This window comes from Schistocerca americana, chromosome 2 (assembly GCF_021461395.2).
Source record: "Schistocerca americana isolate TAMUIC-IGC-003095 chromosome 2, iqSchAmer2.1, whole genome shotgun sequence".
NCBI lineage: Eukaryota > Metazoa > Arthropoda > Insecta > Orthoptera > Acrididae > Schistocerca > Schistocerca americana.
The window spans coordinates 1,084,309,276-1,084,333,980 of NC_060120.1; the positions used below are offsets into that span (position 1 = coordinate 1,084,309,276).

The 24,705-nt window shown below is 37.9% G+C and overlaps 1 protein-coding gene across 1 annotated transcript in view; it reads right to left on the reverse strand.

Annotated features, from left to right (window-relative positions):
- The window catches only part of LOC124596486 (filamin-B), an 896,651-nt gene that overhangs the window by 223,313 nt on the left and 648,633 nt on the right, over positions 1-24,705 (reverse strand). Inside the window, exon 28 of the mRNA XM_047135636.1 lies at positions 24,458-24,679. Coding sequence (XP_046991592.1) covers positions 24,458-24,679 — 222 coding nt within the window. The remainder of the gene's footprint in view (positions 1-24,457; positions 24,680-24,705) is intronic.

Consider the following 24,705-nt stretch of genomic DNA (forward strand, 5'->3'; position numbering starts at 1 on the left):
CTGCTAATCCCTCGATTCCTTGTTTAACTTGTTCAAAAGCATCGATATCTGGTTGATCTTCTTTCTTAAATTTCTCGTACTCTATTCTTGGTTGTTTTTCCATTTTTTGAAATCATCTTTTAATTGTTCCTTTACTCTTCTATTTTGTCTGGATTTTTTTAACAACCTCCATGTCATATTTTGCAAACATTTAATAAAGAAGAAAAACATTAATGTTTATAAAAATTAGTAAGATAATGCAGTCTCATTATACGCTTTTCAAAATAGTAGCAACCACACGTATCCAGATCATCTCCAGTTTCTTCATCAGACCAAGGGCAATTAGTGTTGTGGTCTAATAGATACGCAATTTCATTTTTAAGCTATCCATTAATGTAGAATATAAAATTTAATAAATGCTGTATTTTATTTCTGAACTTCCCATCATTCAGTTTTCTTGTCATATCAATCATAATAAAACCAAACTGCTCCTACCAACATTTACTACATATTTCTTTAAATTTATCGAACTTCAAATCATCTCCAACAAACTAATGGTAAATGTGATATAAATTAGTGTCATCTTGTCTTAAGGTATTTAAAAAATTTAGATTATCTCTTACTAACTGTTTAGGTTTTTTGAGTAAGTTTGAGCCAAATAAAAGCAATCTATTCCTTTATGTGTTCCTCCTTTCATAAATTCTGAGTATTTTTGTTGATCTACACTTTTAGAATAAATATACAAGTGATTGATTCTATTCCAATTCAACCCACTGTCAATCATTAATGCTGTTTTTCCACATCCACTAGGGCCAATTATTGCACATCGGATTGAATTTGGTAAAAGTTTACAGTGTTTATTTTTTTTTTTATTTCTTTTCGGGAAATCTTACTTTTGGCTCCCAATCAGCTTTCATTTAATTAAATAATTTTTGATAATAAATGAATAGATTATTTCAATTGAGTGGTAAGTCATCTCTTCTCAAAAAAATTATTGACTGTACCTATACGAGACAGCTTTAGTAATGTTACATTAGTTGGTTTTTATTCAACTTTTATAACTGATTATTACATCGAGAAATAATACACTTTACTGTAATGGACAACCGATGGAACTTCCTGTTGGTCAGTATAGCTTAAGAAATTTTAGAAAAATTTATTCATTTAAAAAAGTCTAACATTCACATTAAAGCAGATGAAATTTTAAACAGAATTACTGTTGAGAGTGATGTTAAGTTATATACGGATATAAAAGATAGTACTGACAGTGTGCTAGGATTTAGTGGCCAAATTGTTGATGCTAATGAAAAGGCTGTTGCTAAAGATGTTCCTAAAATTATTCCACTCGAATTAATAAATATAAATTTTAATTTGGCTGATGGGATGTTTGTAAAGCATAATGAGCATTTTCACAGAGAAACTTATATTATTGCTTCATTCAAGCCTAATGCAGAATTTGGTGGGCCAGTAATTCACAAACCACACTATCCCATAAATATTACAATTTTTGATCCAATTCAGGATTTGTAAATTACTGTAACTGACGAAAATTATAATTTGATTGTCTTTAATGGTGCTTGTGTAACAGCTATTTTAGAAATTTCATAATATTTTTTGTTCTTAAATAAATCATGAACAACGTTGAGAGTTATCAGTTTTACTCATTCCCTGTGAAAGAGAAGATAAAAAAATAATTCAAATCTCCCAAACAAGAACACAGAGATTAATATAAATATTGGAGATGCTTGGGTTCATCCTAATCATGCCCTGTTATACACAAACTTCAGTATTAGTGGAACAGCTGGTACAGATTATCCAAATTATGATTGAAAATCCAATAAAAAATTAATTGATAGTTATGTAGCAAAACTGTTCAAAGATATCACCACAAAGAAATGAAACAATATTTTGTATTGAGTGGAATTTCCGTTTATTTCTTCATCAGCTCTTATTTGACTGATCTCGACTCTAGCCAATGAGCTAACCAGGGAAGGACATATTCTTAATAATGGAAAGATAAAAAGTAAGAGAAATGAAGTGCTTTAACCCATTAGAATTATTTGGCAAGTTTTTTAAAGATTATAAAAAAAAATGTCGGAAGGAGATTTAAATGGTCATCGAGTGCTGGACATTCTATTCTTCGTTGGGCAGATTGTGATGTGACAACATTTCCAAAAGAGGGTACAATTGTCATAGAATCGATGGAAATTTGTGTTCCTGTGGTTAAATTTGAACCAGAATATTCGCTTGAATTAGAACAAAATAGACTTAAAAATCCGAAAATTCTCATAATTTTCTTTGAACCACAAACTGTAGAGATTGTTGGATTTGATGAAAAGAGAAATTCTGAATTGCATATTATAAAATTTCTATAACTCTGCATAATTTGATATCTTCATAGTTTTCCAGACAAAAAGGAAAAATAATCAGTTAGTTGACTCCTCCTTATTCGGTCATGTTAAATTACAGAATATCTATATTAAAAATGGAAGAAACGAAGTTCTTCATAAAAATATGTGGAATCTAGATCCACCAAATAACTATCTAAGAGCATACGATGCTTTCCTAGATTTTAAGAGAACTATACAATTAAATCATGATGTTAATGTGGGTCCATTAAACTTCATTGAAAATTATCCTATTTATGTCATAAATATGTCTAGGAGAATGAATGTGTTAGCTACACAGAAAACTACAATGAAATTAGTTGCCACTTTTGACGACAAAATTCCAAAATACACAAATGCATATTTATATATACGCTGGCAGGTCGATAGACACACAAACATACACACAAAATTCAAGCTTTCGCAACAAACTGTTGCCTCATCAGGAAAGAGGGAAGGAGAGGGGAAGACGAAAGGAAGTGGGTTTTAAGGGAGAGGGTAAGGAGTCATTCCAATCCCGGGAGCGGAAAGACTTACCTTAGGGGGAAAAAGGACAGGTATACACTCGCACACACGCACATATCCATCCACACATACAGACACAAGCAGACATTGGTCTTTAAATATGTCTGCTTGTGTCTGTATGTGTGGATGGATATGTGCGTGTGTGCGAGTGTATACCTGTCCTTTTTCCCCCTAAGGTAAGTCTTTCCGCTCCCGGGATTGGAATGACTCCTTACCCTCTCCCTTAAAACCCACTTCCTTTCGTCTTCCCCTCTCCTTCCCTCTTTCCTGATGAGGCAACAGTTTGTTGCGAAAGCTTGAATTTTGTGTGTATGTTTGTGTTTGTTTGTGTGTCTATCGACCTGCCAGCGCGTTTGTTCGGTAAGTCACCTCATCTTTGTTTTTATATATAATTTTCCCACGTGGAATGTTTCCTTCCATTATATTGATATCATTAATTTGAATCCAACAAATGCATATTTAGTCATGTACGCTAAGAAAACACAGAATTCTTACTGAAAATTTTTAATTTTTACTTCTTCATGAATATTTGGCCGAGTTATTAGCGAAAAATGGAAGTATCGCAGCCACTGGCCGCTGCATGCGTGAGAAATTGCGTAGCTCTTGCCCATATGAGATCACTTACTCCAATAGCCGCTAGAGTAAACAGCAGGCTGTTATAGAGCAGTTGGTGCGGCCTTCAGATAACTAACCACGCCTCTCTCACTCTCGGCTACACTTGTCTGGAAACAGTTGAGGAAACACTCAATAGATGCCTCAGACTGCAGAAAATTAATATTACAATAATTTCGCTATTTCTGAACCGATTTTGATGATTTAAACTTTGACACGAAGTTAATTAAACAGTTTCCTACAGTTTCTAAGTGATTGAAATCAATTTTCATGATCATTGTATAGTTCAAAACTTTTTGCTCTCATACCAACTTTGTCACCCAAATACCAGCTATATATAGAATCTTCGAGTCTCTCTACTCTGTCAAACCTCTTAACAGAGTATGTAGACTGAAGGATTTTGGCCATTATCTCATGTAATCATCAAGTGTCCATCGTTTGAGGAGAGCTAGCCATTTGAGAGAATGTTTTCTATCCTCGCTTCTGTACGATTTATCGCCAATTCCATGGGTGGGTTTAAGATCTGTCCTAAAGGGTAGATGGTGTGTTTCACCCTGAAATAATGGAGCACTCTGTTAACTCAGAGGCAGGTCTCTGTGATGCACTTTATGTACAGAAGGCAGAGGCCTGAAGCTCAGTGGGGGGCTGAGTGGAAGGTGTACGGTATGGAATGTTTTGCACATTTTTCTTACGAACGAATTTCATGATCTGGAGTTCGTTGTGTTTGGAAGAGCTTTTCGGCGGGGCTTTCGGGGCTCGTTGAGAGTCTTCTTCATTTTGTGGGTGTGTTGGACTTGCTTGCAGAATTATCCATGGAAAATGATCTACAAGTGCACCCAACCTACCCAGATACTACTTGCATATTACCCTGTCTTCCACCTTTAAGCTCTCAGGTTTTCACATCTCATCTGATGCAGTCCCCAACAATCAGTCTTCTCATCCCGTATGGAAAGCCTCGCCTGACCCACAGTTCTGGGCTACTTTCCCGAAATATACCCCTTTTCCTAGATCTCTCCAGCCCTTTTCCTTCACCCCTCTTCCTTCCCCTTCTACCCTTTTGCCTGAAAAATGAGCCACTGGCTAAAAAAGCTTGCCAATTAGAACTGTCTTTTATGTGTGTGTTCTGCTGCCACTTGGTGAGTAGATTTTTTATCTAATAATGATAATAATAATAATAATAATAATAATAACAATAATGAACAAAATAAGTCTCCAGAACTACCAACTGAGCCACACGGCCCATCAAAAACTCGTCATAGCATAATGGCAACAGCCAATATCTTGCTCACAAAAATGAACAAACATTCACAGATTAGATCGATATCTCAGATTTATCCTTTAATTTTCTCTGACTTCTTTAACATTATCATCCTCTTTAGATTCCTCTTGAACATCATCTGCAGTATAATCATCCAGGTACAATTCAGCAAATCTCTGTCACATGTTTAAGCTGGGGGTTTCTTCTTTGTTGAAAGAGACATTCCAGGAGATAAGAATTTTCTTTGACTCCAGATTGTAGAAGCATTACCTGATGCTATATCCATTACAGGCAACCATGACCAATTTCTTCAATTTTCAATTCCATTTTGACACAGATATATCAGGAAGGTGTACATTAGCTGCTGATCCAAACTTCCTCATGTGTTTTAAAATTGGAGATTTTTCCAAACCATTTTTCCTTATTGTGTAACATTATTGTTTGCTTTACATGGTCATTGAATTATGACATATGCAGCATGATATACTACCTCTGCCCAAAGTTTGTGAAACAAGTCTGTACTCAGTGACATAGCACATGCACACTCAACAATGGACCTATTGTCTCACTCAACTTTCCTATTTTTCTTTCTTGTATAACGACATATTCTCTCATGCTTCCAGCTGGTATTTCAATCCGTCTTTGAAATTTCAAAAACACATCACATTAACTTTTAAGGAAATACACTCCTCTATACGAAGTCCAAGCATTCTTCACACCTATGTACATATGTGCTACTCTAATAGATTTTCTCATCCATTCATACACCAAATTTGAATCTCTTCAATTTTCCTACTGAGATGATTCACAAAGAAGATAATCTTTCTTCAATTTTAAACCAGGAACCAAATTCATATTTTGTGTGTGTGTGTGTGTGTGTGTGTGTGTGTGTGTGTGTGTGTGTGTGTAGCTTATGGGCACTCAACAGTAAGGTTATCAGTGCACTACACACATTAAAAGAAATGAATGTGGATAAACTTACTGAACTCATTTTCACACAGCGAGGAGGAAACCTATAAAATGACACCCATGCACCTGCTCCCACCTCATTTGCGTTGACCCTCACAATCACTCTATCTCACATGCCTTAAAACGACACAGAAACAGTGAAAGGTGTTATACCTGGGGTTAAAACAGAAGTAAAATGACAGAGGTGCAAAAGGAAAGGCACAGAAAATTGTGACTGGCTGACTGCTTACAAAAAATATGGGTTAGCCAGTCACCTTGTCAACACACTAAGAGCATCTCACCATAATTTGAAGAAACAAGTGGGACATATCACTAAACCTTACAACTCTCGCCACATTCATTTGAATGTTGCTTAAAATAGAGGGCAGATCTGTCGGAAAATCTGCTACTACACGCTGGTCAAAAAAACAACACAATAAAATAGATCACACAGCAACCTGTACACCAAAGCACCACACACTGGAGGGTCCTCTCAGTGGAGCAAGAAGCCATGCGTCACAGGGCTGTGGCCTATCTGATGATGAGTAAAGAGAGCTTCACCCCGTCTGTGTGGCTGGAAGGAGGCACATCGTAGCTGTGTTGTGAGCTTCACTATAGAGAGCTTGTTGGCTGTCATTTCCAGCCAGTCAACATCCCAGCAATGGGTGACTGTAAGTATAAACAGTGAGGTAATAGCATACAGGGTGATGGTGCATGGAACTAACCAAGGAATATAACACACCTCCTTGGCTGCTACATCTGCCCTTTCATTCCCCACAATACCCATGTGCCCTGGCACCCTGCATAAGGAACTTCCTTTCTCAGCCTTTGTAGCTGGAGGATGGGCTTCTGGCTACCCAGAACTACTTTATCAGCTGGATACAAATGTTGCAGAGTCTGAAGGGAACTCAGGAAGTCTGAACAGACAAGGAATTTAGCAGGTACAGCACATCTCATCTGCTCCAGTGCCCTCAAGGTCATGGATAGTTCAGCATAAAATACTGTGAACTCTGGAGGCAACTGAATCTTAAGGACATGATCCAGGAAAGCAACAGAGCAATCAATGAAATTCCCCTGTTTAGATCCAACTGTGAATACAGCTACATTGCCGGGATGCTCATCTGAAAAGTCGGAAAATAGCATATTAAGGACAGAAGCTGGAGTTCAATCTTTCCTGTACTACACTAAATCTAAAATTACTCAGGGCCTCTGCAGTAATCAGGGTGGCAGTTGGTTAAAAAACTGGATTTGAGCCCATACATCCCCCACACAGAGGGACTCCAACACACACTTCCCACGGATCCCAAATGGCCTTTTTGCCTGCAGACCGCGGGTAAGCGGCGTTCCATATCTGGATGAGCAATTGTGTGGTTTGCTGAGGAAGTGGGAGTAGGGACGAACTGCCTTGCCTGATGCTCCATTAGAATCTTCCAAGTGATAGTTCCTCAGCCTCTGCACAGAGAATGGGTATGGGGTGATCTTGTAAGCACCTTGGCCAGCCTGATCCCATCATGGCGTACGGCATCCATGATCTTCAGGTATGAAGGCTGTATGAAGGCCTCTTCCTGCACACTGTGCACTGGCTCAGACACTTCAGAATGTTCAGTGCCTTCTGGGACCTTGTTTCAGATCCTCCACGCATGGTAACCACAAAAGCTAGGAGTAAAAAATGAGGCCCAAAAACTGCACAGAGTCATTCAAAGTGAGAATGGTATTCCACATGTGTGATTCAGTTAAATTAAAAATATAACAAGAACAATTAAAATGAACACACAGACTCTTCTCTGTAGAAAACCCCAATCGAGTCTTTGCAGTCCATTTCTCCAGCCTCTTTACTGTAAGTTGCAACTGACAAGTTGTTGCAATACTGGAGGATGAACAGAAAACTGTAAAACCATCCACAAATAAGGAGCATTGTGCGAGACTCCTTGCCGTAGACATGATATTTTTTATCATGGCAAATAGGGTAACACTTAAAAATGCTGCCCTGAGGGATACCATTCTCCTGCTCCAAACTATCTGACAGCACATCAACTTTGTATAAAAAAGAAAACACTTTGATAAGAAAGACCAAATCAAGATTGGGAGATGGCCACAGAAGCTAGGCTGGAAAACAGTGTCTCCAAGTAGTGTCGTACAACTTACTGACATCAAAGCATATATTTATGCAATACTGTTTATTTATGAAAGCCTGCTGAATAGCCACCTCCAGAAAGGTGTGTCGCAGTGGTTCAAAATCTCCTGAAATCACAGTGAGAGCAAGACTTTGGAACTTACTGATCTGTAACATCCAAACCAGACAACAGTTAACTATATGCTCCAAGGTCTTTCCTACATTGTTCATAAAGGCAACAATCTGGTAACTAATGAGACACATTCAGTCCTTTCCCCAATTTGAGAAGAGGAACCAAAATTGCCTCCCTCAATGAGTTGAGACTGCTGTCTATCAGCCACACTGAATGAAAACTTTGTAAGAGAACATTGGCAACCACAGCCTTGTCTGATGTCCAGGGAAGAGGTACAGACTTCAAAGTAACTGCAGCAGCACAAGTGCATTGACAAACGCAGGTACTAGTGCTAATACTTGCAACCTCTGTTTGTGTAGCGGCATCAGTCTTTTGAAATGGCTGTTTGAGAGCAGATGCAAAGGAAGTCTCAAACATCTGGGGCTGCATGGTCTTACAAATCTTCTGGGCCTCACCATACAAACTGCAATTAGTTCTCTTAATCTCCTGTGTCTTCCATTCTTCAAGCAACACACTGCAATTTCTACTCCAGACAGGTCAGCTCCAGAGCGGTTTACAAATTTTGCAGGAGGTGAACAACCGACTATCAAGGGCTGCCTTACTACGTTTGCTACAAGTAGCTTCTCTCTTACAACCTAATGTTGTGTGACCAAAGCGCTGGCTTGTGAAACAGTGCATCGGGTTGTGGGCATAAGGCCGTACGCTGAGGCGATGGAAGCCTGCCTTCACGTGCTCTGGATGTTCTGTGCTGCTGAACGTCAGTATAAACGAGTCTAACCTCACTAGATCACTGTCTGCCCTTTTTATTACGTTTTTCACATCAACAGCAATTGATAAGAATAGTGCAATAACACCTCTTAATTTACTAGGAATTTATCGTTGAATTGCCTTCCTTGGACCACTCAGTTTTCAGTTCTTCTTGGGGAATGTCCACCAGATCCCACCAGATCGTTGCAAGTCACAACACCTTTCTTTAGTTCACGATGTTGCGCAGTTCACTTTCTATTGCATATTCCCCAAGGCAATGGCCTTTTGTATGTTCTTCACTTATTGGCAATTAGACGTTTCTACCACTAGGGTTGCGTTCTGCAAGCACTTGACAGATTTTAAAGTTCCAGCAATGTCTTCAAAATTGTTTTGGATACAGGACGGTGAAACTTTCTTAAAGCTGCCCTACTTCCATTTAACCATAAGAAACATGTTCCGGTCACCAACATGTGTTCTGTTACTAGAGACTGGAAGTCTCTGTGGAGTCCCAAAGTCTGGAGGACTGGCTATATTAGCAAGCTTGTTTGATTGGGTGTCCGCGTCTAACAGTGGCCACCGTTTCCGTTGGAAAGTGGAGGAGGAGTAGTGAATTTAGAGCTCCATCTCGGTCCCACATAAAGCTATGGAAATGAAAGCCCACTTAAAACAGCACCCCACATGCTCAGGTAAGCCTTATAAAACTAAGATTCGTGAGTTTCCCCAGAAGTTTCCTGCTAACAACTGTGCCACTTCATCGGCTGCATCGGCACGCAGCACATCTCAAGGAGTGTTGAGGTTTTTACCACCCTTGCAATCTGTGTGGCCAGCCCAGAGCTTACAGTGACCGAGGACTGGCAGCACTTACCAGTCCACAGTTCAGGAACTCTAGGTCACAAGCCCGTAATCAGCAAATGAATTCTGAGCCCCTGAAAGCTAAATTCATATCAGCCATATTCTTCAGACCTTTGAAGTAGATATGTCCAAGGCTCTTGTGCCAGGTCACTGTGGAATTCAAAGAATCAGCATTTGCCTTTATTAGGTCTGGATGTTTCAAAAACATTTGATAATACTGACTCTACAACTTAATTCCTGCTTCAACTAGACCTAAATTGTGAACTTTCATTCTCTTGTTGACAAAAATAACTTTCAATTCTTATTTTGTGACTACTCGCACAAAATATATATATATATATATATATATATATATATATATATATATATATATATTCAGCTTAGGGATGTATAAAGTGCTATTCAAAGTATGAGCTTACCATTTTCCCTCGATTAATAACAAGACTTTAATAACTCCAATGCCTTCTGCTATAACAGTTTAGTTGTCCCCCATTCAGACACTGGAGTTGTTAGTTCGAATTGGGTTACAAGTGTTAAAACAATCTCTGCCTGGTGTCATGTTCTGACTCAGTACTATCAACTAACCAAATATTCCACACCTTGGAGCAGATACATTCACCTGTACTGCACCCAATGCCCAGTGCTGAGAATTGTGAGTCCTTGTGTTCAGTTCTGGTATACTATTATTATTATTATTATTATTATTATTATTATTATTTCTTTCCTTTTTCAGACGTTATCTCTGGTTAAAAATGGAAAGTGATGCGGATCTTGATCAAGTGCGACTTCCTTTTAACTGTACGGTATATGTTACATTGCATTTAGGAACTTTCGGGTAATTGAACAAGTATCAATAATTACAGATTTCTGTAGTTGTACACATAAGTTTGGATGTAGCTGTATTGCGTTGATGTACTGGTGGATATTGTGTGGTATGGCTCCTGTAGTTGATAGTATAATCGGTATAATGTCAACTTTATCCTGATGCCACATGTCCTTTACTTCCTCAGCCAGTTGGATGTATTTTTCAATTTTTTCTCCTGTTTTCTTCTGTATATTTGTTGTGTTGGGTAAGGATATTTCGATTAGTTGTATTAATTTCTTCTTTTTGATTTGTGAGTATGATGACAGGTTTATTATGTGGTGTTGTTTTTCTGTTATAATGGTTCTGTCCCAGTATAATTTGTATTCATCATTCTCCAGTACATTTTGTGGTGCATACTTGTATGTGGGAATGTGTTATTTCATTAGTTTATGTTGTATGGCAAGTTGTTGATGTATTATTTTTGCTACATTGTCATGTCTTCTGGTGTATTATGTATTTGCTAGTATTTTACATCCACTTGTGATGTGATCTACTGTTTCTATTTGTTGTTCGCAAAGTCTGCATTTATCTGTTGTGGTATTGGGATTTTTAATAATATGCTTGCTGTAATATCTGGTGTTTATTGTTTGATCCTGTATTGCAATCATGAATCCTTCCATCTCACTGTACATATTGGCTTTTCTTAGCCATGTGTTGGATGTGTCTTGATCGATGTGTCTTGATACGGGTGCTTGCCATGTGGTGTTTTCTTTTTCCAATTTACTTTCTTTGTATCTGTTGATGTAATGTGATCAAAAGGGCTGTGGAAGTGGTTATGAAATTGCAATGGTGTATCCGATGTATTTATATGAGTGATTGCTTTGTTTGTTTTGTTAGTTTCTGCTCGTTCTATAAAGAATTTTCTTAAATTGTCTACCTGTCCATAATGTAGGTTTTTTATGTCGATAAATCCCCTTCCTCCTTCCTTTCTGCTTAATGTGAATCTTTCTGTTGCTTAATGTATGTGATGTATTCTATATTTGTGGCATTGTGATCATGCAAGTGTATTGAATGCTTCTACTTCTGTGTTACTCCATTTCACTACTCCAAATGAGTAGGTCAATATTGGTATAGCATAGGTATTTATAGCTTTTGTCTTGTTTCTTGCTGTCAATTCTGTTTTCAGTACTTTTGTTAGTCTTTGTCTATATTTTTCTTTTAGTTCTTGTTTAATATTTGTATTATCTATTCCTATTCTTTGCCTGTATCCTAGATGTTTATAGGCATCTGTTTTTTCCATTGCTTCTGTGCAGTCACTGTGGTTATCCAATAAGTAATCTTCTTGTTTAGTGTGTTTTCCCTTGACTATGCTACTTTTCTAACATTTGTCTGTTCCAAAAGCCATATTTATATCATTGCTGAATACTTCTGTTATCTTTAGTAATTGGTTGAGTTGTTGATTTGTTGCTGCCAGTAGTTTTAGATCATCCATGTATAGCAAATGTGTGATTTTGTGTTGGTATGTTCTAGTAATATTATATCCATAATTTGTATTATTTAGCATGTTGGATACTGGGTTCAGAGCAAGGCAGAACCAGAAAGGACTTAATGAGTCTCCTTGGTATATTCCAAGCTTAATCTGTATTGGCTGTGGTGTGATATTATTTGAATTTGTTTGGATATTAAGTGTTGTTTTCCAATTTTTCATTACTATGTTTAGGAACTGTATCAATTTAGGATCTACTTTGTATATTTCCAATATCCGTAGTAACCATGAGTGGGGTACACTATCAAAAGCTTTTTGGTAATCAATGTATGCGTAGTGTAGCGACCTTTGTTTAGTTTTAGTTTGATATGCCACCTCAGCATCTATAATCAGTTGCTCTTTACATCCTCGTGCTCCTTTGCTGCAGCCTTTTTGTTCTTCATTTATAATTTTGTTCTGTGTTGTATGTGTCATTAATTTCTGTGTAATGACTGAAGTCAATATTTTGTATATTGTTGGTAGGCATGTTATAGGGCGATATTTTGCTGGGTTTGCTGTGTCTGCTTGATTTCAGGTTTCAGATAAGTTATTCCTTGTGTAAGTGTATCAGGGACTGTGTATGGGTCTGCAATGTAGCTGTTAAATAATTTAGTTAGATGTGAATGTGTTGAGGTGAACTTCTTTAGCCAGAAATTTGCTATTTTATCTTTTCCAGGGGCTTTCCAATTGTGCGTAGAATTAATTGTTCGGGTGGCTTCATGTTGCAAAATTATCACTTCAGGCATTTGTGGTATCATCTTGTATGTGTCTGTTTCTGCTTGTATCCACCGTGCATGCCTGTTATGCTGTACCGGGTTTGACCATATGTTGCTCCAGAAGTGTTCCATGTCTGTTATGTTTGGTGGATTGTCTATTTTAATGTGTGTGTTATCTATTGTCTGGTAAAATTTCTTTTGGTTTGTGTTGAATGTTTGGTTTTGTTTCCTTCTATTTTAACTTTTTTTGTATCTTCTAAGTCATTTGGCCAATGCTTGTAATTTCTGCTTCTTTTCATCTAATTGCTCTATCGCTTCTTGTTGTGAGATTTCACCTAACCTTTTTCGTTTTTTGTCTGATATTTCATTTCTTATAAATTGTGTTACCTGTCCGATGTCTTTTCTCAGTTTTTCTATTCTGATCTGTAGCCTGTGTTGCCATGCTGGTTTTGTGGGTTTCTTCTGTGTGTTGGTTGGTTCTGATCTCTGCCTAGTGTGTATATTTAGTATAGTGAGTGCTCCTATATAAACCAGTAGTTGTAACTCTTCCATTGTTGTATTTTCATTTATTTTGTTGTGTATTATTGTGTTGATAGTTGTTGTTGTTGTTGTTTCGACTTGTGAGTTATTTGGGGGTCTATGCAAGAATGGTCTCATGTCTGTATTCTATATGTGTCAGCTGAAATTTTTCTTCTATATCTAACATGTGTCACTTCGTGTTCTATTTGTGCTTGTTCTGGTGGCTGTCTTAAGATTTTGTTTTCCTCTGATTGTTTAATTGATGTGTGCTGCTCTTTGTTTGTTTGCTCTGGGATGTTTGAGTCCATTACTGTATTTTCTTCTTCTTCTTCTGATTGCACATTATTTTGTTCCATTATTTGATGTACTTGTTGTTAGATGTTTTCTAATTCTGACTGGGGTATCCTGTTATTTTTGATTATTACACGGATCTGATCAAGCTAGTCGTTGTTCTGTTAAAAATTTTAATTCTGGGTATCTGGTAGTAAATGTTGTGTATACTTGTGATCTATATCCAGTTGTGTTGGTTCCTAAGTTTGTTGCTTGGTAATAACACAACATGAGGTGTCGGTTAACTTCATCTGACCATCTCATCCTCTGTCTTTGTTTGCCTTCTGGAGTGGTTGCAGGGAGCATATCCTGCAAAACACATCTATTTGGTTTTAAATCATTTTCAGTGTGGCTAGCAGTGTCGTTACCATTGTGGACGGGCATAGGGTTCAAGCGTCGTCCCCGACCATGAGAGCGCTTGTCCGAGGCTTCATTAGTTCTGTCCTGAACCAACTAATCACACTAAAAGGTGGGTTAGCCCTATTAGCGGTTTGTTCTTATTATTATTACTCAGATCTAACATGTCTTATATGAAATAAATCTTTTATCATTTTATAAGTTATTCTTGTTTTGTTAACATTAACTGTTGCAAAAGCTGTCATCACATCACCCTTCTCATCACATTATAAACAGTTTTGTTCCTCTTTCAATATCCTCAATGACAAATTATTGAACATTTGGCGATCTGTGTCCCACGCCGAATACATTAGTTTTTCTAGCAGACTTTGCAAAATTTTAGGCCTTTTATTAACTTCTGAAACAGGTTTCCAACATCACCTAAGCCTTATACTCAACTCAATTGATGTGTTATGCAACTGTATCTGTTAGCGACATTCTATAATCAGAACTTCTGAATCTACACCAAAGTTCTGAATACTGTAACTTTTCAGTTTATCCATATTTATATAAGTCTGAAGATAAATGAGACAGACTTACATTACTTCATCCAGAAGAGTAATGAAAGGTTTTGACAACACAGGAGTGAAATATAATGGTTCCAGAATTTTAACATCAAAACTTGAGCATCACAGCTAATTTGAATAAAACTCCGATTAAACACAGTGAGCCACAAAATATAGACATACATGATAGCCTGGGCTCGTAACCTGATGCCTGAAATTTTGTTTAGCAGAGAATATCAGAGTGAAATGAGCTCTAGGCTAAATAACACCATTGATCTATTAGAAATCAAACATGGCATAGTAATGATGACATGTTTTTTTAAATCTCTCAGGATGAACATATGTAAGTGGCTGCTATTGTGCTCAGATTATGGGCAAATATTAAAAAACAAGGTTGTAAACAACAGTAACAATCAATACAACCAGCTCATTTTTTACAATACAATACTTTTCCGGTTACACTTATATATTCCAGATTTACCACTGTTTTGTTTTCTGGTAAAGAATTTTTTCTGTGTAGTCAGGCTTAGATGGTGGGGTCATGTTACACGCATGGGAGAAGCAAGGTTACCCAAGAGACTCATGGGTTCAGCAGTAGAGGGTAGGAGGAGTCGGGGTAGACCAAGGAGAAGATACCTGGATTCGGTTAAGAATGATTTTGAAGTAATAGGCTTAACATCAGAAGAGGCACCAATGTTAGCACTTAATAGGGGATCATGGAGGAATTTTATAAGGGGGACTATGCTCCAGACTGAACACTGAAAGGCATAATCAGTCTTAAATGATGATGATGATGATTATTATGATCGAGTTTCACAAGCCTAAAAACTGAAAATCAAGTTCAGGCAATGGGTATCTGGGGGAACATAGCAATCCTAAATTGCAGTCTTAGGCAATGTTTTCAAGAAGATGGGTGGTCACTGCAACCCTACAACTCTTCCCAGGAGTCAAGCCCGTGTCTATTGTGCAGATGATTGTGATGCTTGGTTCTGCAGTGTACCATTGTGTTGTGTTTATGTAATCAACTGAAATGGAATGAGAGGACGAGAGTGAATGAGAGCAGCAAAACAGTTTGTTACCACATGTAATGGGCGCAAACTGATGGGAAACAGATTCTGACTGTGACAAAGGCACAAACTCTGGTGAATTATTTCTCCTTTCTCTCTTGCCTCCAAAGACCAAATACGGGAAACAAAAATTTTGTTTCAGTGCCACGATTTGACAAGCATACCTGTGTGTTTAAAGTTTTAGCACTTTTATTCATTTCCAATCATTAGTAATCTCAGTCATGATGCCAGATCACATTATTACATAAGAGCCAACAGCAAGAATACTGTGGGTTGACTGGGCCCATACTGTCATATAGATCAAATAATTTAACAACTCTTCACTGACTTTTCTATTTGAACTTTCAATTCATATATGTGGAAAACCCCCCCCCCCCCCCCCGCCCCACCCTCCAGCTCTCAAGGAAAGGAAAAAATATACTGTAGGCAGGTGTTTTAGGTGTTTAGGTGTTATTCTTTCAAGAAAATCAGTTAAAAATTAGTATTAAACAGGTTTTTGGCAGGGCCTGAACTTTATATGCTACTTTATGCTACTTATAAGTCTCCATTCACTTTCCAAAATATTAGTGATGCATCATTCACCAACATCTAGCCCTGCCCCCCCCCCTTTCACCCCCAACAATAGACTATCACATGGGCACCCTTGAGTGACAGTGCTGTTAAAGGAGTAGTGATATGGATGGCAATGAGTTAGGAATCTTTTGGCTATTCAGCTGCCTTTAAAGGCACAACTTATAATCCCATCGCCATCCACATCAACCACAACAGCAGCAACACAGTAAAACAGTGAATCACAATAGTACTCATTGAAGTCGACTACACCAGGCAGCTACCAGTAATCTCCCCAGCATAGCATAAATAGAAAGGTTTGTTATGCACGGTAGTAAAAGCTTACGTTTAAAAACTGCATTACTTTTAAATATAAATTTGATGATAAACTGGATGAGTACATAAATATAAGTACTATTGAATTCTTACATTTGAGGCCAGTTATTACCACTGTCATCTTCTGTATGAAAACTTATTTGCTGCAGTTCTCCATGCTGGGCAAGGCTCATTATCTTTGCTACAGTATAACAACCTTCATGCACTTGAACCTGCTCGGTCTAGCCAATCTTTGATCTCCCTGTACAATTCTCTCACACTTACCTGCATTACAAATTCGCAATTCCTTGATGCCTCAGAGTGTGTCCCATCACCTTCTTCGAGTCAAATTCTGCTATAAACCACTTCTCTCCAGAATTCGATTCAGTACCTCCTCAGTAGCTATCCAATCTATCCAACTAATTTTCTAGCACTCTTCTACACCACCACATTTACAAATCTTTTATTCACATCTAGTTTGTTTATCTTCCACAACTCACTTCCCCACAAGCCTACACTCCACCCAAATACTTTCAGAAAATACTTTCTAATACTGTAATTTATGTTAAATGCAAAAATATGTCTTTTTTACAAAAGCATTTCTAATTATTGCCAACCTCCATGGTATATCCTTTCAAATCTGGCCATTGCCAGTTTTCTGCACCCCAAATAACAAAACTCATCCACAACTTTTATTCTGTCATTTCCTAATGTAATTCCCACAGCATTGCCTTATTTAATGTAATTAAATTTCATTACCAGCCATGGCTGATACAATTAGGTCATCAACAAAACTCAAAGTTCTTGAAGGTAAATTCACATTTGACATTTTTCACAGGTTTGTTTAACTGCTAGCTCGTTGAAGTGAATGAATAACAATGTGATATGCCACATCCCTGTTTTATTGGCTCCTCAACCATTGCCTCACTTTTGTCTCCAACTCGTGTAACTGCAGTCTGGTTTCTGTACAAGTTTTACCCCTTGGGTCACTGCCCCACTACCTTCAGAAATTCAAAGAGTGTAGCCTAGTCAACATAGTCAAAAGCTTTCTCTATAGCTACAAATGCTATGTAGGTTTGCCTTATAAGGTATAGGGTTAGCACTGCTTTACATGGTGCCACTTTTCTCAGGAACCCAATTCAATTTCCTCTAAATCAGAGACTATCAGTGTTTTCATTCTACTGAAAATAACTGATATGATTATTTTGCAAGCAGGACTTATTAACCTGACAGTTCAGTAATATCCACACCTGCCAGCACATACCATCTTTGGAGAAGGAATTAATACATTCTTCTTGAAGTCTGACATTATTTATGCCTGTATCTTATTTTGCACATCAGGTAGAATAGTATCGCATGGTTAACTCTCTGAAGTAGCTAACTAATTCTCATGGAATACCAACCAATCCAGGAGCTTTGTTTTGACTAAGATCTTTCGGTCCTCCTGCAAATTCATCTCACAGTATCATTATTTCCCATCTCATCTACATTTGCATCCTCTTCCCTTTGTAGAATATTGCCTTTAATTTCATTTCCTCGTACAGGCCTTCTATATATTCCTTCAGCCTTTCAGCATCCCCTTCTTTGCTTAATACTGGCTTGCTATCTGAGTGCTTAGTATCCACACAGTTCTCTTCTCTTGCAAAAGTTTATCCCATTTTTCTATAGCTGGTATCTATCTCTTTCCCATAACCATGCATGCTTCTACAGCCTTGCATTTCTCTTCTGATCATTTTTGCATTGCCATTTCACACTTCCTGTCCATCTCGTTTTTTAGACATCCATGTTCTTTTTGTCTGCTTCATTTTCTCAACTACTATATTTTCTTCTTACATCAGCTGGATTCAGTACCTCATTATTATCCAAAGATTTCTACTGCACCTTGTCTTTTTGTCTATTTGTTCTTTTGCTGCCTTCATTATTTCATCTCTCAAGTCCACCCATGCATCTTCTACTTTATTTTTTCGTCTGTTACAATCATTTGTTTCTTAATAATTCACTTGAAATTCTCAAAAACCTCTAGTTCTTACAACTTATCCAGTTTCCACCTCCTTCATTTTCTGCCTTTACACAGTTACTTCAGTTTTAATCTGCAGTTCATAACGGACATGCCCCTGGAAATATTTTGCAATTTAAAATCTGGTTTTGAAATCTACAAACTGATTAAAAAATTTCTCTTCTTCAGAAATGCTTTTCTTGCCATTGCTAGCCTCTCTACTTTTGCTGTCGTCAGTTATTTTGCTGCCCAAATAGCAAAACTCATCTACTACTTTTAGTGTCTTGTTTCCTAATCTAAATCCCTCAGCACGGCTTGTTATAATTTGTCTAACTACCCTTGTTTTACTTATGTATATGATGTCATATCCTCACATACCACTACCGTATTTACTCGAATATAAGCCGCACTTTTTTTCAGGTTTTTGTAACCCAAAAATCCGCCTGCGGCTTAGAATCAAGTGCAAAGCACGCAGAAGTTCTGAAAAATGTTGGTAGGTGCTTCCACAACTAACTTCTGCCGTCGAATACATGTAGTGCTACACAGGCATGCTTTGTAGGCACAAAGGTAAATACTGGCGCCAAAACCTCTGCGTCAGTAAATAAATTTTAAAAAAAGGTGGAAGACGAGCTTTTTTCTCCGCCCCGAGTTTTGACCACTGCATTTTCATACATTATCCAATGAAATAAATACAAATTCCGTATTGTTCATCTTCGAATGTAGCAGCATTTCAATGTACTATGAAAATCCGACTGGCGAGACTGTTAGGGATGTTTGTCAATATGGCTAACTCTAGGTTCTGAATTTTTTCCTACCTGTGAGAAGAGATGGTTGCTAATAGGAACTTTTATGAATTGTGAATCATATGCAGTATTCTCTTCACCATAAGAATAATACAAATATAAACATTTTGCCATGTATTGTTTTGTGTTTGTTGCTATCTCATTTAAATCCCGTCTGCCTAATAAACTACGAAACTAGAGTGAGATAACAGCAAATGCGGAAGAATATACATATCATGTCATGTTTATATTCATATTATTCTTATGCCTAATAGAGAAACAGTCAGAAATGAAGCACGGCAATTGACTAGATTTTTAAATCTAAGCTGACTCTAATTTCTGTGAAGAATGTAATGTACTAAAGAGGAGCCTGCAAAGATTTTCAAATGGAGAAAAATTTTCGCTAAACTCTGGTTCAGAACATCTTCTATCATACGCAGTCTATTATTTGGTTCTTGTTGATCATTATCAAAGAAAGCACCAGTGTAAGTAACAGCAAATAGCAAGCAGTCTCTTGCCATTGTTCCGCTAATGAGACGATTCCTCTTTTTTTTTTTAATTGTAAGCAGCAGTAGCGCGTACAAAAGCAAGCCGTGCCGCGGACAGTGACAGACCGTAAACACTCATTATCATCATTTGAGAAACAATGCACAACACAGTACAGTGATGCATTTTCAGCTTAGTGTGACGTAAACACCTATAACAAAGAGAACGACACTTATCAGATCAAAGGGAAATAAGCAAACAATTCAAACCAGACTAAGCACGTGAAAAAGGAAGGGTACCCGTATAAATGCGGACAGAGCGTCTGACGCATAGCAATGGCTACCTGGTAAAGCTTAACTGCTAAGCTTATGACTTGAACCAAACTACTGTAGCTGTATCGTCATTCATTCGACCTAAATTGTGTCTCATATCACAATGGACCAACTTTGTTTCGATTTGGAGGTGCGGCCTAAAACTTTTCTGTCCCCTCAAATTTCGAGTCTCAAATTTCAGGGAAAATTATTTTTCCTCGATTTTGAGTCTCATTTTTCAGGTGCGGCTTAGATTCGAGTGCGGCTTAGATTCAAGTAAATACAGTAATCGTCCCACCAAACTCAAGAGGCAGCCTCAAAGGAGCACCCCAATATCGCCCCAGACTACAGCAATTGAACTGTGTCCCTCATCAGGACTTCAACTATGTAGTAACCTGCATGGATATGAGGGACACCTTGCCACAGTCCATCCCACCCGTTATATAGTATAGTGGTATTCCTCTGCCACATAACCTACAAAACATCCTGCTCCATTTTTATACCACTCTCAAACCATTGCCACAGGGGTCATACCCCTGAGGAAGACACAGACACAAGATGTACCCATTCACACACCCAGCACATCCTAATCAAGTCTTATCATAGGCTTATCCTATCCCATCATCAGAAGGAAGGCCACCTGCGAAAGTATCCGAGTCATACACCAGCTCTGCGGCAATTTCTACACAGCATTTTATATGGGCATGACTACCAACAACTGTCAACCAGATTGAATGGCCACTGCCAAACCGAGGATGACAACAGAATCTAATAACCCATGGCAGAACATGCCATGGAGCAGAACATGCTTAAATTGAGTGTCTACTTCAAAATCCGAGTCATTTAGACTCCCCCCACCCAGCACCAGCTTTTCTGAACTACACACACGGAGTTATTCTTGCAATATGTCCTGCACTCCCACAATCCTCCTTATCCTAATCTCTCCATAACCTACAGCACCCACAACCTCTACCACAACATCACGCGCTGCACAACTTGTCGGTTCTGGTGCCTGCGTGTCACATTTCTCTCTCTCTCTCACTCTCTCTCTCTCTCTCTCTCTCTCTCTCTCTCTCTCTGTGTGTGTGTGTGTGTGTGTGTGTGTGTGTGTGTGTGTGTGTGTGTGTGTGTGTGTGTGTCGTTTTTTCCTAGATCATTACGGGATTTAGTCTGACATCTAACAAGTTTTCATTCTTTTCTGTGTGTACCTATTGATGATAACACTTCTATAATTCGATGTGAGTAGTCCTTTATACAAGATCTGTTCACAAAATTTTGGAACATTCGTAATTTTGCACTAATGGCGTACTGGAGCTGTAATTGTTACCGCTGCACATGCCTGTGTTTAATGTGTAACTGCCAGAAGTTTCATTATTGTATGTCTGTTATTGTTCAGTGCTGTATTGAGTAGAATGTTGTGGCGCACAGTTTGCGAATTTCAAGATGGCAAGAGTCTGGCAGTCTGCATCAAATTTTGCGTTAAAGTTGAGAAAATCTTTACAGACACGTACCAAATGTTGCCACCAAGTTCATCCCGAGGCACACTAGTCGAGACGAGAAAGACCTTCGCCACACAATCTGTGAAGAGCTTTTGGATTGTACAAATGAGAACGAGACATTCCTTAAGAGAATCGTAACTGGTGACGACACATGATGTTGGGACCGAGGTTCAATCTTCACAATAGTTTGGGAAAGGTTCTCTGAGACAAAAAAGAGTTCGTCAGGTCAGGTCAAATGTCAAAGCCATGCTGATAGTATTCTTCAATTTAGTTCATCATGAATCTGTATCACAGGGACAAACTGTTAATCGATGCTACTATTGAGACAAGTTGCAATGCTTTACATCAGTTGGATTTAATACCTCATTGCTATCCAATGATTTCTACTGGACCTTGTCTTTTTGTTATTTGTTTCTTTGCTGCCTTCACCATTTCATTTCTCAAGTCTATCCATGCAACTTCTACTGTATTCTTTCACCTGTTTCAGTCATTTTATGATTAATACTTCATTTGAAATTCTTAAAAATCTATTGTTCTTTCAACTTATCCAGTCCCCATTTTTTTCATTTCCAACCTTTGTTCAGTTAGGTTAGGTTATTGCAGTTTAAAATCTGGTATTGAAATCTACAAACTGATTATGTAATCTGAAGTAATCCAGTGTCTCCAGGAGACAATTCATGGCTCTTGCGTCATGATAATGCACCCATGCATCCAGCCCTGTTGACGCAGAACTATTGCACACAAAAATGAAATCACTGTGCTGCCTCAACCTCCATATTCTCCAGATCTGGGCCCTGCGGACATTTTGTTATTTCCAACATTGAAAACCCCGTTGAATGGAAGAAGATTTGCAATGACAGATTAAATAAAAGAAAATTTACAGACAGCAATTTGCACAATCCAACAAGAGGCATACCAAGACTTCTTCCGGAAGTGGAATGGTGTTGGGAATGGTGTATCAATTGTGGTGGAGAATTATTATGAAGGAAACCACACACAATAAATAAAAGGTAAGCATATAAAAACTTTGCAGATGAAGTTCCAGAATTTTTTGAACAGACCCCATATGCATATACTCATTCAGACCCATATTTATGCATGGGTCAAAGCCCAGTGCAACAAATTTTTAGCAAAAGGATGTACACAAAAGAAAAACAGCAGTGGTGGTTGCATGAATTCTTATTGGCGAGAGGAGAACCACAGGTAGAAGGACGGAGATGTGTGCATCTTGCAACTGGTAACACTGCCTCCAATATGTTTTTGTGTGGTGGTTAGGCGAGGAAGTGTCAGATGTACCACTGATGTAGTGAGGTATCATCTTGGTGCTTTCATTTTGTTTATGTGTATTTTCCCATATTTTAAAAAAATGTAGCCAATTTCTGATACACAGTAAATGTCAATCCTGAGAAGTTGAAACCTAAAAATAATTTTTAATATAGTTGACATAATCATCTTGACAGATTCAGCAACTGTTTAGTTAATTGAGATAATTCTCATCTGTTATTCCATCTCAGTTGCATGTTTTCAATTAGATTACATGTTTCCATCACTGTGGATCATCTTCAGACGTAAATCTATAATGCTGTAGAACTGTTGCTGAATGTTTACTCACATTATATAAAGGAGTCTTTTGGAACAGGAAGTGTCCATCTCAAAACCTTCCTTATGAGTTCTAGATATGAGAATAGTCCTGTGCCTGTCTTAAATAAAACGCTAAGAGAGAAATATCTCTCTGATATTTATCCAAACATTAGAATCACTCTTTAAATTTATTTGAGCATATTACCAATGAACTGTTCTGCTGCGATCCTTTTCATATATTTTAAGGGTTAAGAACTACTTGCGTGCTTCTCAGACACAGGAGTATATGAATCACCTGACTGTGAAACTGGACGTTGAAAATGTGATAAAAGTGTTTGCTGATAACAAGGCAAGAAAAAAGCCACTGAATTGCTGACATTCTTTGTTTTTTGTTTCCACTGAGTTATCCTTTGTGTATATGTGTGTGGGTGGTTAATAATAGTACATGTCTGGCATCTCCATCCTGAACTTTGGTAGAATATGTTTGGTGTCTCCAGCTGGAATTTTGGACATGCTGCACCCAATCTTTCTACTTTGAACTCAGAATTAGTTAACCTAATTCTGAACAATATTTTCTTTTTCAAAGATTTCTTCTTTAAATAATAGATATCTGTTCAAATAAACTGTTCACAATTTTGCTGCTAAATGTTCTCCGGAACTGACCAAAAATTATTGGACCCATGGGAGTAAAATTGCCTACATATGGAGCTAAATTCCTATTAATGACGTGTTTCATAAAACTTTACTACTCACTGTAGAATTTCCCCATTACTGATGTCAACAGTACGGATAGTTCACTAGGAACACCGTCATTAAACATTTGTAATGTATGATACTTCCAAACCATGTAATAGTCAATCTATGTTATGTAGTCCAAACACAAACATAGTGTTATTCATCAGAGTTGGTTAGTTAACATGTAAAGGTAAACTGTTGTCAATTTAAAAATTCTTTCAAAACACTCTTAGATTATGCGAAGTGCTGACCTGTAACAAACATCTAAACTGGTGAATAAAAGCTGATCATAAATGTCACTAAACAACAACAAATATGCAGAGGTTGCAAATTAACTTCCGCAGTGCACTGTATGTTATTCAAATTCAACAATCAGAGGACTACACTCAAAGAAGAAAACTCCAAGAGACTTCAAACACACAATTACGCCTCAATAACACTTCAGGCCATATCCAGGTACACTGTGCAGAATTTTCAAGACATTTCCACTGGAAAACATTACAACATATTGAAAACCTTAAATGATATAGAAATTACTATTTTATGGCTTATTTTAGAGCTCGTGTCAAGCCTAAGGCTTCCTCCATAATAGTGAGAGTCCTATTCTAACACTTGTTTGTACAGCTCAAAGGTCAATAACCCCATTCTATCAGATTCAAAAGTACGTACCTTAACTCTTATTAAATTGAGACAAAACTTTTATTGTATTTATACTTGAGTTATACGGCTCTCATGATTTGGAAATAACAAAGACTATTGTACAATGTACTTCTCTCTGTACTTACCAAGGAAAGTGATAGGCTTGGAGACTACACCCTTGGGCACAGCCTTCACCTTGATGGCCTTCACATCATACACCTTGCAGCTGAATGGTGAGCCAGCAACAGCCACTTTGCGGTATGCTACCGCAATGCGGTGCTCACCCGTCAACCGCGGCGTGAACTCAACGTGGAAAGTCTGCGATCCAGTGTCTTTAACTTGGGCAGGTACTGACTGTCCGTTTGGTCCTGCAGTGTCAATTGTTCATATCAGA